The sequence below is a fragment of the Python bivittatus genome, unplaced genomic scaffold, assembly GCF_059951505.1.
Source record: "Python bivittatus isolate LINGU-HERP-01145 unplaced genomic scaffold, Pbiv_v1 ctg000420_np1212, whole genome shotgun sequence".
Lineage (NCBI taxonomy): Eukaryota > Metazoa > Chordata > Lepidosauria > Squamata > Pythonidae > Python > Python bivittatus.
Window position 1 is genome coordinate 87,530 of NW_028277061.1, and position 12,001 is coordinate 99,530.

The window sequence follows — 12,001 nt, forward strand, 5'->3', positions numbered from 1 at the left end:
TTAAGTCTTGCTTTTTATCAAGTGCTCCTTGGAATTCAACTTAGGCCTCAGCACAATAATGTAACATTTGGGGAAGAAAATGCAGCCAAGTAGCCCAAAAGTGGAAGCTAAGATGGAGAAGATCTCCACACCTACCATAAACTTCCCTTTGATGCTCAAATAAGCTGGAATGAAGGACAACCAAACCGTGCAAAAAATCAGCATGCTGAAGGTGATAAACTTGGCTTCATTGAAGTTATCCGGCAACTTCCTACCCCGGAAAGCCACTATGAAGCTGATGATGGACTGAAGGCTCAAGTACCCCAAGACAAGATAAAACAGGTTGGCAGAGCCTTCATTGCATTCCGCTATAATTTCAGTAACGAGAGTAGTATGGTCCAGATCTGGGAAAGGAGGAGAGATGGCCAGCCATACAACACAGATAGCTGCTTGAAGAAGGGAGCAGGGAAGAATTATGAATCTGGCCAATCTTTTCCCCACCCACTTTCTCAGGCTGGAGCCTGGTTTGGTGGCCATGAAAGCCACAATGACCGTGATGGTTTTGGCCAAGAGACAGGAAACAGCCGCTGAGAAGATGAAGCCAAACGCTGCTTGCTGGAGAAGGCAGGTGATTGTCCCAGGTTGTCCAATGAATAAAAAAGAGCAGAGAAAACAAAGAAGCAGGAACCCAAGGAGAGTGTAGGTGAGCTCCCTGTTGTTGGCTTTGACTATGGGAGTATCTCTGTGCTTTATGAAAATTCCTAGCATGAGAAGAGTGAGGAGGGAAAATGATACAGCAAGGAATGCTAAACTAGCTCCCAAAGGGTCTTCATAGGATAGGAAACTTATAATTTTGGGAATGCATTGGTCATGATGTCTGCTTGCATACTGATGTTCTGGACATTTGAAGCAGTCATTCATATCTAGGGAAAATGAGAAGAAATCACATGTTTTCTTACTGATACCACTGGTTGAATGTCATAGTCTTAGCTGCCTCAAGAAAGAATGTGTATCTTCTGGTACTTCTTTTCCTTTGCAGTTGCAACGGTAGGTTTATTTTTTTCTCCTGTTTTGAAGGTGACATTTGCTAAGTATGTTTGTTTATGCCTTTGTTTTTGCAGATCAGCTGATTTCCTGCATGGATCTTCTTCTTCTTCTTTTTTATGTTTGCTAGGATTGATACAAATTAGGTAATAATATACTGTAATTTTCAGAAACATGAAATGCTCAATCTCTTGAGTATTTCAAAGAATATCACACAGATTGGCTACAAACATGACAAAGTAGCAACAATTGTGCATTGGAATATCTGCAAGAAATATCATTGGCCTGTAAGCAAGTACTGGTGGGACCACAAAACAAATAAACGAAAATGAAGAAGCTGAAGTGTTCTGGGACTTTAGAATTCAAACAGACAAGCACCTCCCACACAAAATCCCAGGCTTAGTATTTGTTGATAAGAAAGACAAAAAGTCTGGATAGTGGACATTGCAAGACATTGAGACAGCAGAAAAGAAGAGAAGAACCTGGAGAAAATCACAAAATACAAAGACCTGCAAATAGAAGTAGAAAGACTATGGCAAAAGAAAGCAAAGATACTACCCATAGTTCTGGGCACCTTAGGTGCAATCCCAAAAACATCTGGAGCAGCCCTTGAAGACCACCGGCATTGACAAAATCACCTTCAGTCAATTGCAAAAGGCAGCTTCACTTGGAACAGCTTATATCCTGCAACGATACCTTCAACACCATGAAACAACATCTGCCTATCCCAGGTCCTTGGGAAGGACTTGACAGGTGGATAAAAATGCCAAATCCAGTCTAAATCTCTGGCTGACTGTATCACCAACCATATTAATACTAAATTATGCAGGTATAAGCCATGGATTTATATTGTTAGATTCGTGCATGCAGTATGGGTAAATGTTGGTCAGATAACAGCTACTGGAATTTGTGACCTTTTTATGAATCTACATAGAACGATTACCTGCATGTAAATGAAAGTGAGAAAATAAATTATCTATTTTTGGTTGCATGAACATAAACAAATCATAGAAATTCAACTGAGACAATGACATTTCACATAGGTATAAAATCAACCATAATGTTCCTTAACTAACTAGTGGGATGAATTCCTTTTTTCCCCACAAGACAGTTCTGAGAATTTCTCTGGCTTATTTGTCTGAAAATATGCTTCAGGTTATTCTCAGGCCATCTCTTCAAGTCCCTATGTCATTTTTATATCTTTCTTCTGAGACTTCTTCAGCCTTTCAATATCCTACTGGAAATGTGCACAGAAGTGTGCGCAGAAATTTCCCCTGGCTGGACTTCTCCAACACACTTTATTCCCTCCCCTTCTGTGGCATCTCAGGATAAGCCAGATAGAAAACACAAGCAGAGGACCTAATTTTACTTTATCGTAAAGCTACCTTGACAGAATCCTGCAAGTTTGAAAGTACAATTCTCTCCCCTACCCATATCTTTTACTGCCCAAGAAACTCAAGGGTCTTTTCTGAGCCTCTTGCCCTGTCTACTATCCAGTTGTGGACTATGCTGGCTCTTACCAGACTGTTCCTTGGAACCCTCTCTGCCCAGTTTCCCAAGGTCTTTCCCACATTCCATTACACCTTCCTAAATACCGCTTACTCCATTACTTACTCCATTTAAACTCTCCTCTCTGCTAAGTTTACCTTTCCATTTACCTCATTTCTGCATCTTGACTCTTTGAGAAAGAGTCCCTCTCATTCTGGAGGTGCCTAAACTTAATGTAAGGTAACTCTTCAGGTGCTGAAAGAAAAGGTAGTCATTCAAAATTTGCCAAACCAAGAAGAGGTGAATATTTCAGTCTTACCTGGAAGAAAGACATTCAAGCAATTCTAATAGATTCCCCCTTGATGAACTCTCTGGAGATATATGTCTTTAATACCATTCCAAGATTCTGTATCCTACTCACCATTTTATTTTCCTGGCATTAAACCTGATTAATGGAATAAAATGTGAATCTTATGATTTTCCCTAGTTATTTCTTGCTGATTATCTGTAATTTCCTCCCTGTCTTTTTTTCCTACAGCCATTTCTATCTTCTCTTAACTTGGTCTCCTATGTACCTTTTGGGTCTCCCAACATCTTCCTGCTGATTCCCATAACACTAGTCACTTGAAGAGTAAGAGGCTTTTCCTTGGGAGGGTAGAATATAGAAGGCTACCTATATTTCCCTGGGGGCATATGAAATTGCCTACCTTTTTGGTTTGAAATCTTCCCTTCTGGGCATGGAACACAGTTGTAACAACAAAATGTCACTCCTTCTTCCTTTGCCTTCTGATATCCAGGGAGGCAGGCTGGGTTACACAAAGAAATGGGCTTTGTCTATCCATAGAAGGAAAAGGGTTTCAGGAACAAAGGAATGGTGAAGAATATTTTTTCATTGTTAATTTACTCAGTAGCCCTTCGATACAAATTTCTGACCATTACTATTGAATGAGCTGGCGTAGGTATTAATGTTAATAGTGATACAAAAAAATCTTGATTTTCAAGAATTTAATTTCTATAGTCTAGTCCAATATTCTGTCCCATACAATGCTGGTTTCTTCTAATGAATTGAGAGAAAAACCAGTATCAATCATACTCAACTAGATATTGATGGGCCTGACATGCCTAGAAAGAAATGCACCAGATAATTCCATAAAATCATAACTTCACAAGCCTTGTATTCCGTTGTATTTAATAGATTTACATGTCTTGGTAAATATGATTTTTGGTGGCTAATAAAAATTAAAATCCATACAGTAAATAAGACACAACCATGAAACAAAAGAATATGGGATAAGCTTCTCCTCTGACCTCAACAGTAGAAAAAGAAAAGATAGATAGAGGAAAGCGTAGAGTTGTGAAAGTATTAGAGGCTGGGAATATTCCAGCAGAATCTTAACAAATGACTTAAAGCAAAGTAACAATATTATGAGACCCTGCCTGGTATACATTTTCAGGTCTGGTCTTTGGTTGTTGGAGAAATGATAAACATGGTCAGTTATAAGCTCTCTGGGTGATTCGGGTGTGCTCAGAAGCTCTTAGCAGAACCAATTCCAGAAGTCTACATTTGGGGAAACAATGGAGGATGGATTTCTCTACATGTCACATCAATTCCTCAAGACAAGATTAGGTATAGGAATTTCAAAATCAATCAGTCCAGTAGTTGCTCAATGCTAGAATGCATAGATTCATGGACTTATTCCATGGCAACATTTTACATTTCTGAGGAAAAAAATGCAAATATTGCCATTCTTGGTAAACCAGGACTGAAACTATTTCAGTCTTAATTATCGTCTCTTGTGAATTCCTAGGATGGGATTCATCACTAACAGAATGAAAGGTGGATACATCCAGAATTCTTCCTGCTTCTGAACATGAACATAAGAATGAATGGTAACCTAGGGACACCTGTTATCTACTATACTTTACCTGGTTAAATCCTTGGTGCCAAACAATCTTATCTTCATTTATAGTTACAAATTTCCCATCAGAAATGTAGGGATTTACCCTTCCAATTCTGAGCTTAAGGAAGGAGTTGTTTGGGAAAACAACCAAGTTAGTTATTTCAAAACCAGCTGGCATTTCTCCGAGCTTATCCAGGAAGACAGTATCTCCATGAGAATTGTTGAATGAAATGTCTTGAAGAAACGGATGAAGCTAGTTACAAGGAGAGGAAAAATTAGTCACCTTGAGATTTCTGTGTGACATATTTTTTTAAAAAGTTTTTACTACTCTAGAACTTTTATATTTTTTCTGATGTTAATATTCTGGACAGTATAACCAATAGCTGCACTATGATGCCTTCAGCTCCTCAAAGAATGACACACTATAAATCTAAGAAATTAATAAAAATATAAATCAGCATTGTAAATCATACATTACTGCATGTTTCAATAGGAATAATATATTTTCAGTTCCTACGGAGTTGGCATGATCTCATCCTTGATATCTTTGCATCACTTAATTCATCTCATAGAAGAGAAATTACCTGCCAAGGCCTTAGTTTCTGAAGATGAAGATATTGGTTGCCCATCTTGGCTTTTCCTTTGGACTGAAATGAATAGATTTTCTGCAAAGCATGTGCCACAGCATAGACAGCATTATAGATCCTGTAACTGTGATCAGCCATGGCCATTTCAAAAAAAGGTCCAGGAAGGTTCTCCAGCTTCTCCTCTCCAGTACATGTCTTATTGACCGTTAATGTTCCAGTGGAACCTGGGAAAAGACATCCAAAAGCTTGTTCCCAAAACTCCTTGAGAAAAAAATCTTCTTGAGTCCCATATGGCTGAAGCCGCTGAAGAAATGCATGGAATCCCTGAATTTCATTTGAATGAACTGTCAGAGAAATGGCTCCTCCAAACATTTGCAAATTCCAGCCTTGCTGGAAGCTCATTAATGCAAAATCAATCTGGGCCGTCATGATCCACACCTTCCCAACAGGGGTACGTTGCTCACTACTGACTGCTTCTATCATCAAGGTCAGCCAAATGAATGATGTTGTTTCTCCATAAACAATAAAGACTTTGGATTTTCCTTGTCTGACATGTAGATTATATTTCTGAGCTGTTTCCAACGTCTGTTCGTACTGGGAAATATGAGCTTGTTTTGGGGTTCTTTCAATGAAGGCTGAACAGATTCCATTCTTGGAAAACAAGGACTGCAACCGCTGGAGGAAAAGTGTTCCACTCTCATCATTTACAATGAAGAGGCCAACCCAGGTCCACCCAAAATGTTGTAGCACATGGACAATGCCCAAACCTTGATGGGCTTCATTAGGGACAATGCGGTAAAAGGAAGGGGTCTCAGTTTCATGCTTCTTTTCTGGAGCAAAACAGCCGTAGGTAAGCTACAAAAAGCAAAGAAATAAACATACAGAAGCAAGAGAGTCAGTGGACTGACGGATGATTTTCAATAGGTGCCTCTTTATACACAGCATGTTGACAGGAAATTGAGTTCATAAAACTGTGGTGAATGTGCTTAGTGAAAATGAACATAATGGAATACTGGACTGGGAAAAAGTGTTTCCCATCTGAGTTTAGTAACATAGAAAAGTGACCTCTACACATTTCCCATAAAGAGAAAACTAATTTTATAACTTTCTTGTCCGTAATTCTGAAGTATGTTTGATTCCAATTAACTAAAATTTTGAACTTTTAAAGTTTACCTTTTCCACACTCTCCCCCACCCCCCATCTCTATCATCGAATGATTAAACTTCATGCTCCTTGATTGTGAGTTTAATGCAGTACAAAGTGGTAGGGGAAATTAATATTAATTTATATGCTTCACTGAACTTAGAAAATTAGCAGAATGGTCTCTATATGCTCCCCTCATATGAACTATGTGACTGAATTTTTCATAACGAAATTAGTAATATGTTAGCTACATGTCTTTCCATGATGTTTCCTTCTAACATCTCCAGTTTTAAGTTTGTACAGTGCTGACTGATTTGAAAAATATATTTCCCTCTTTCTGTGTATCAGAGTACTGTTATAACTATGGTTATATAGCACAGACTGTTTTTCTCCTTTCCAGTCCAGATTCTTGATCAGCTGGGAGGAAATACCTAAATAATTGTAAGCTCATTTTCTCAGAGAAGCAATGCAAACTCAAGAGAAGGAAGAGAAATCCTTCCCATTTTTGTCGGTCTACACATTTTTCCTTAATATCAGGGAATTGCCCCCTTTACCGATTGTTCAAAAATGGACTTATCATAGTGGTAAGTTGGAAGAGAGACCTCTACTGATATCATCCTGGAGGAACATAGAAATACCCTTCCCTTATATTACTGCCAGCCTGTGTAAGGGTACATGTTATTGATGGGAGTGTAACTTCAGGTCTACTGAGCAGAGGAGATGAAAAACCGACACTTTCAAATGTAGGTGAGGAATCATAGAAAGTCATTGTAAAGAAAGCTGAAGAAAAGATACAAAAGAGACTGACACATAAGTAAGAAAGAGAGAGCAGAAATTATCTGTGCAGAAAAGCAAAAACAGGAAGAGAGGAATTCCTTCTATTATTTTCTACTTGGTTGCAACCCAGAAGCCAAGAGGTGGAGCAGAAAATTAAACAGTTGACCAACCAGAGACAATAAACACTGAAGTTACAAAGGATGGGAACTGACTACTAGACTCTAGATATGAGTGTAACAATTAATTCCTCTTTCATTCAGGTACATCCCACTAATTCTATAACAACAATTTTGGCAATGCCAAGAGAAAGAATAAATAGGAGGCACGTGAAAATGCACAAGTGCCCCTTCCCTCTGTAATGTTTTACCTGTGGAATTTTGTAGAGACGTAAGATGTCTGCCATGTGGAGGGAAATATCGTAGCCGAGCCCCCCAATGACAGCTATGAGGTTTTTCTCCATCCCACATTGGAAGTTGGGGACAAACCGGTCAGCTTTTGAGAGTAGATCCAAGATATTGCGGTAGACCATCCTGGCATCATAGTAGCTATCATAAATATGGAATCCGAGGGTGACATTGGGGAGAAAGTGGGGATCCTCATTTATCTCATTTACAGCAAACACCAAGGCCAGGAGGTGCTGGTAGAACTTGGTCACCATGCTGTCAACGAATTGCAGTTTTAGAAATTTTCACCTTTGTATTCTGCTAATACAAATGCTCATTTTATTGAACTCTCATTCAATCCAACTTTATATTTCCTTTCTAAAATAAAGCAAACTCTGCCCATTTTTATGCCTTATAGTTGTTTCTACCACTGAAAACCCACCTTTCTATATATTCATGTGATGGTGTAATGATGTGATTTTATTCATTTTAATATGCTTCTTACAATCTGCATGAAATAGGAAGATAAACCAGTTTGGTATGATATCATTTATATGCAAAAAAAAAATTACTTAATCAGAATTCTGGAAGGGATATATATCAGGTACTACACCCAAGTTATGTTCTTCATATTGTCAAGGTGATCTCCTTGTAAGAATAATTCTCAGTAAGAATCAGAAAACTGACTTCTTTAAAATATGGGGAAATGTTGAGATCAGCCCTTAGGCTTCATGCTATCTATGCCTTCTACAAAGTTAATGATGAGTATCTTTTTTATCACTACCATGTAATCATTATAATTCTTCAAACACTATGTGTAAACTGTGGTAGAAACCCATATTTACATTAAATTTTGAGTTGAAAATAGAGCTCCTTACACTGGAAGATCCAAGTTTAGTTCCTGCAAGGGGTGATCCGTGTAGTAAACTTCGTATAAAATATAGAGGATCTGAGAGAACATCCCGCCTATGAGGAGGCCACCTGACTGATACCGCTTATGAGGAACAGGGAGAGGATCTGTTGTGGGGCACTTCATTGTAACCAGCTGATGTGCTATAGAAACGCTTTGGAATTAGCTTATCTCAAACAGAGAGGAATCTTTGTAAGAGCTCCTCCTCTGATCAGTCTTATCACTAGCTACCAACCCACTGAAGAAGCATCATGAATGTCAAGAGAATTACTAGAAAACCAGATCCTGAACAATAACCATGCTGTGCATTTTTGACGTACCAACCACACAAGAAAGGGGTGACATTCTTAACAGTCAAAACAGAGGGTTTGTTCCAAATCCAAATGTAATCTACAGAGGAGGTTATATCAAGTTTGGTCATGCATCAAGCCTTCAATCTCATGAAGAAAAAAATAATTTTCTTCCCTGTAATTATCTTCTGTTACCAAGTGGATCATTTCATTATAAACAGGTTCCCCCCCCCCTTTTTTTTTTTTCTGCCTCTGCTGTTTAACATCACAACTCTGTAGGTAAATGGCTTGGGGCTCCTGCTATGTGTCTTTTGGGAAGGAAACATTTAAAAATATGTAGAAAATCCTGCAGGAGGAATTTGGACCAATCCCTTCATCTATTTGAACTGACCTAATGTAGCAAATTCTACTTTCCCCGTATTCACAATTGACTTTCCAGCAAACGATTTATTGAAATAATCCCTTAATTTTATATTTTGGTTCAATCCTCATAAAACATGAAGCCAAGACAATGAGGGCATCTGACACTTTCAGCATAGGTGGAAATCTGTCCCTTCAAGTCGTTTTTGACTACCTGGTCAGGTCCCTGCCCTACAATTTTCTTGCCCACATTTTCAGAAGGGTCTTTCCAGTCCCTTCTTCCTCAGGGTGAGCGAGAATGACTGATCCAAGTCACCCAGCTGGCTTTGTGCCGAAGGTGGGAGTCGAACGCCCAGTCTTTTTTCTAGCGTAATGCCTTAATTTTTACATGTAATTAGTTCCTGGAAATAAAAAGAAGGTCTCTTTTCTATAGATTATATATGCAGTAGAGAAGGATAAGACCACCTTGTGCCATCTACAGACCCTTCAGTCCTGGTCATTTGCCTGTTTGTCACACCTCATCTGACTTTGTCTCTACAGAACATATCTATCCCACCACAATCAAATGCCTTTGTTGGTTGAGTTATGGCTTAAGACCTGTGGAGGGCACTAGCTGATTGCCTCATTTGGACTGGAGTTTCTCTCACATTGTAGAGGAAGCATTTGGATGTCCCCAGGGACACATGCTATATATAAGCCTGCTTTTTAGGTCATCATCAGATCTTCATACTTCACCAGTATAACTTTATACTGATGGGACAGAGTTATTCACAGGATCTAATCTTTTCATTAAAAAAAAAAAATACATAAAAGCAGTGTCACTCTGCAAGCTTTGCCCCTTTTGTACATATGTGTGATAGCAGAAATCATGTACGAAAGTGTTTCAGGTTGTGAGGTAATTGTGAAATATGGCATTCATCATCGGTCCCCCACCACCCGTTGCTACCTTATGAATGCCTCTGTGGGTAGTTTAAAGCTTGTAATTGCTATTCGATTGATACATAGCTTCATATGCTAATAAATTGTTAATGTTTTGCTCTTTCTCCTGCTCTAGTTGCCTATTTATTTCTAAAAATGGTTTCTCGGATTCTCAAAGACCCAGACATTTTATATTCCAGAAGGAAGGCAGGAACCCAGGAAAGAAGGAAGGTGTCCATCATAAAGTGAGAACATGGTGAATACAGCAGAGAACTGGGGATGAGATGGGGAAAAAAGAAGAGTGACTTATAGGAAATTATGAGTAATTCCTAGGATACTATGAGAAAGGGTGGAAATGCTAACACCTGGCTTGTGGAAAATTCAGCAGACAGAGAGTTAGGAGATTAGTCTCCTAGGAAAAAGAAAGAAGTCAGAATGTGAAGCCGAGCAGTCACATACATGGATTTATCCCACCATAAATTGGCCATACCAGAACGATTCTTCTTAAACCTCTGAGTGGTCTCTTTTGCTCTAGCTTAAGGGCTGGCAATTGTTAGCCTGTGTCCAACCTTCCCATTTGAGGGAAGGTTTTGAGAAGGTGGTAGGGCAGCAGTCAGAGATTGGTGTAGAGGAGGCTAAATATGTAGATGAAATTTAGGCTCTACTCAGACCTGGATGTAGTATGAAAACAAGATGATACATTGATTCCAGCACAGGATAAGAATTAAGGTGTTTCCCTAGGCCTGGGCATGGTTCCATTCTACCCTCAGTCATGGATGCTCTTTAGGAGATTTTTGCCAGACACTGTCTCTCTGCCTTACATGCTCATATCTTATTACCTTCACCCTAGTGCGTAGCTCCCAGCCATAACCAGCAGTTACCAGCTCCCAACCATACTAGCATGGGCTTGAGGAGAGTGGCACGTGTGTGATAGGTGTGTGAATGTGGGGTGAATGTAGAATGTAGAGATGCCCCGGCATTGCTTCTGTCCGATGCAGGCCATCGTGGTGGGGAGGAGAGTTCCGTTGGCAGCAGCTGGGCTGAGGATGCTGAGGACAGCGAGTGTGGCTGTCGAGGAGAGGAGGTGGGCATCGGGGGTGAGTGTGGCCAAAGATGCTGGGCTGAGGATGCCGAGGATGCTCAGGACTATGAGGAGAGGATTTGGGCAGTGGGAGCGAAAGTGGTGGTGGGGAAAGTTTGGACCTAGGGGGATGACGGTGGCTGTTACGTTTGAAGCAGTGCCGGAACAGTGTTGGTGGCGGCTGCTGAGGCCGTGCCATCTGGGCTGAGAGCAATGCCCAGGCTCGATAGTGGTGATCCCAGAGCCGAGAGTCAATCCAGCTTGGCAGGGAATGTCTGTGGAGCTAAGGCCCAAGCCCAACGCTGTTGTTTCAGCAGGAGCAGTGCCAGGATTGAGAACACTGGCGATGGCGATGGGACAGCAGCAATGGGAGCACCAGGGGCGAGGCTGAGGTGGACCTAAAAGTGATGGTGGAGCAGAGGCCAGAGCCGGAGGGCCCACAATACCTTGGATGTTTTGGGCTCTATCCCCTAACAGGGCAAGGGGCTTCCCTTAGCCTTAGAGAAGAGGCTGGGTGGACTGGAGTGGTTGTGGTGATGGGGTATGTGGAAGTTGGATGAATGTGCTACCCTCTGCCCAGGTGTGAGGTGGGGAGAGGGTAGGAGTGGATGTGGCCCTCTTCTTAGAAGCCAGTGACAGAGGCCGGTTGAGAGAGGGAGACTTTTGGGGAAGGAGTGGGGGTGACTGAGCCCCTGTAGGTGCTGAGAGCAGATAGCTGAAGTGCCACAGGGGTTCACTCCCCCCCCATTCCCCCCCATTCCCCTCTCCCCCGTATGGCAGGCCCCTTAGGTCAGAAGCCAGGATGGAGGGGGGAGGAGTAACTTGGGTGATTCCGGGCAGGTATTCAGGTGGTCGCGGGAATGGGAGCCAGAGGGCAGGCTGTTTCAGGGGAAGACCCCGGCCCCAATGCATTATACCGGTGGTGTGTTCCGGTCCACTGGGCTCAAGGCCAGACCCTGGTCAGCAGGCCTACAGAGGGCTTTCGGCTGCTGCTGATGAATGGCAGGTCTGTCAGTAATAAGCCCCCCCCCCCATTCACAATCTTATTGGGGAAGAGCAGGCTGACCTTGCATGCATTACTGAGACCTGGCTGACATCAGAAGGGGGTGTTGCCCTTTCGGAATTGTGTCCAGTCAGGTT

General features: G+C 41.2%; 1 protein-coding gene across 1 annotated transcript; it reads right to left on the minus strand.

Annotated features, from left to right (window-relative positions):
* On the minus strand, positions 1-7,577 carry LOC148215857 (vomeronasal type-2 receptor 26-like). Its single transcript, XM_088141961.1, has 4 exons — positions 7,287-7,577; positions 4,997-5,854; positions 3,219-3,345; positions 1-902 (listed from the first exon to the last, which is right to left on the minus strand). Exons 1-4 carry the CDS (start codon positions 7,575-7,577, stop codon positions 1-3), a joined length of 2,178 nt encoding a protein of 725 aa, XP_087998087.1.
* Positions 7,578-12,001: the final 4,424 nt, after the last annotated feature.

What these genes read in the sequence shown, in the direction of transcription:
- LOC148215857 (XM_088141961.1), bottom strand. Translation starts at nt 7,577, where the DNA reads ATGGTGACCAAGTTCTACCAGCACCTCCTGGCCTTGGTGTTTGCTGTA. An exon ending in GTCTCTACAAAATTCCACAG is followed by an intron (nt 5,855 to 7,286) that starts GTAAAACATTAC and finishes TGCTTTTTGTAG; the next exon opens with CTTACCTACGGCTGTTTTGC. An exon ending in GAAGATTTCAAACCAAAAAG is followed by an intron (nt 903 to 3,218) that starts GTAGGCAATTTC and finishes CATTTTCCCTAG; the next exon opens with ATATGAATGACTGCTTCAAA.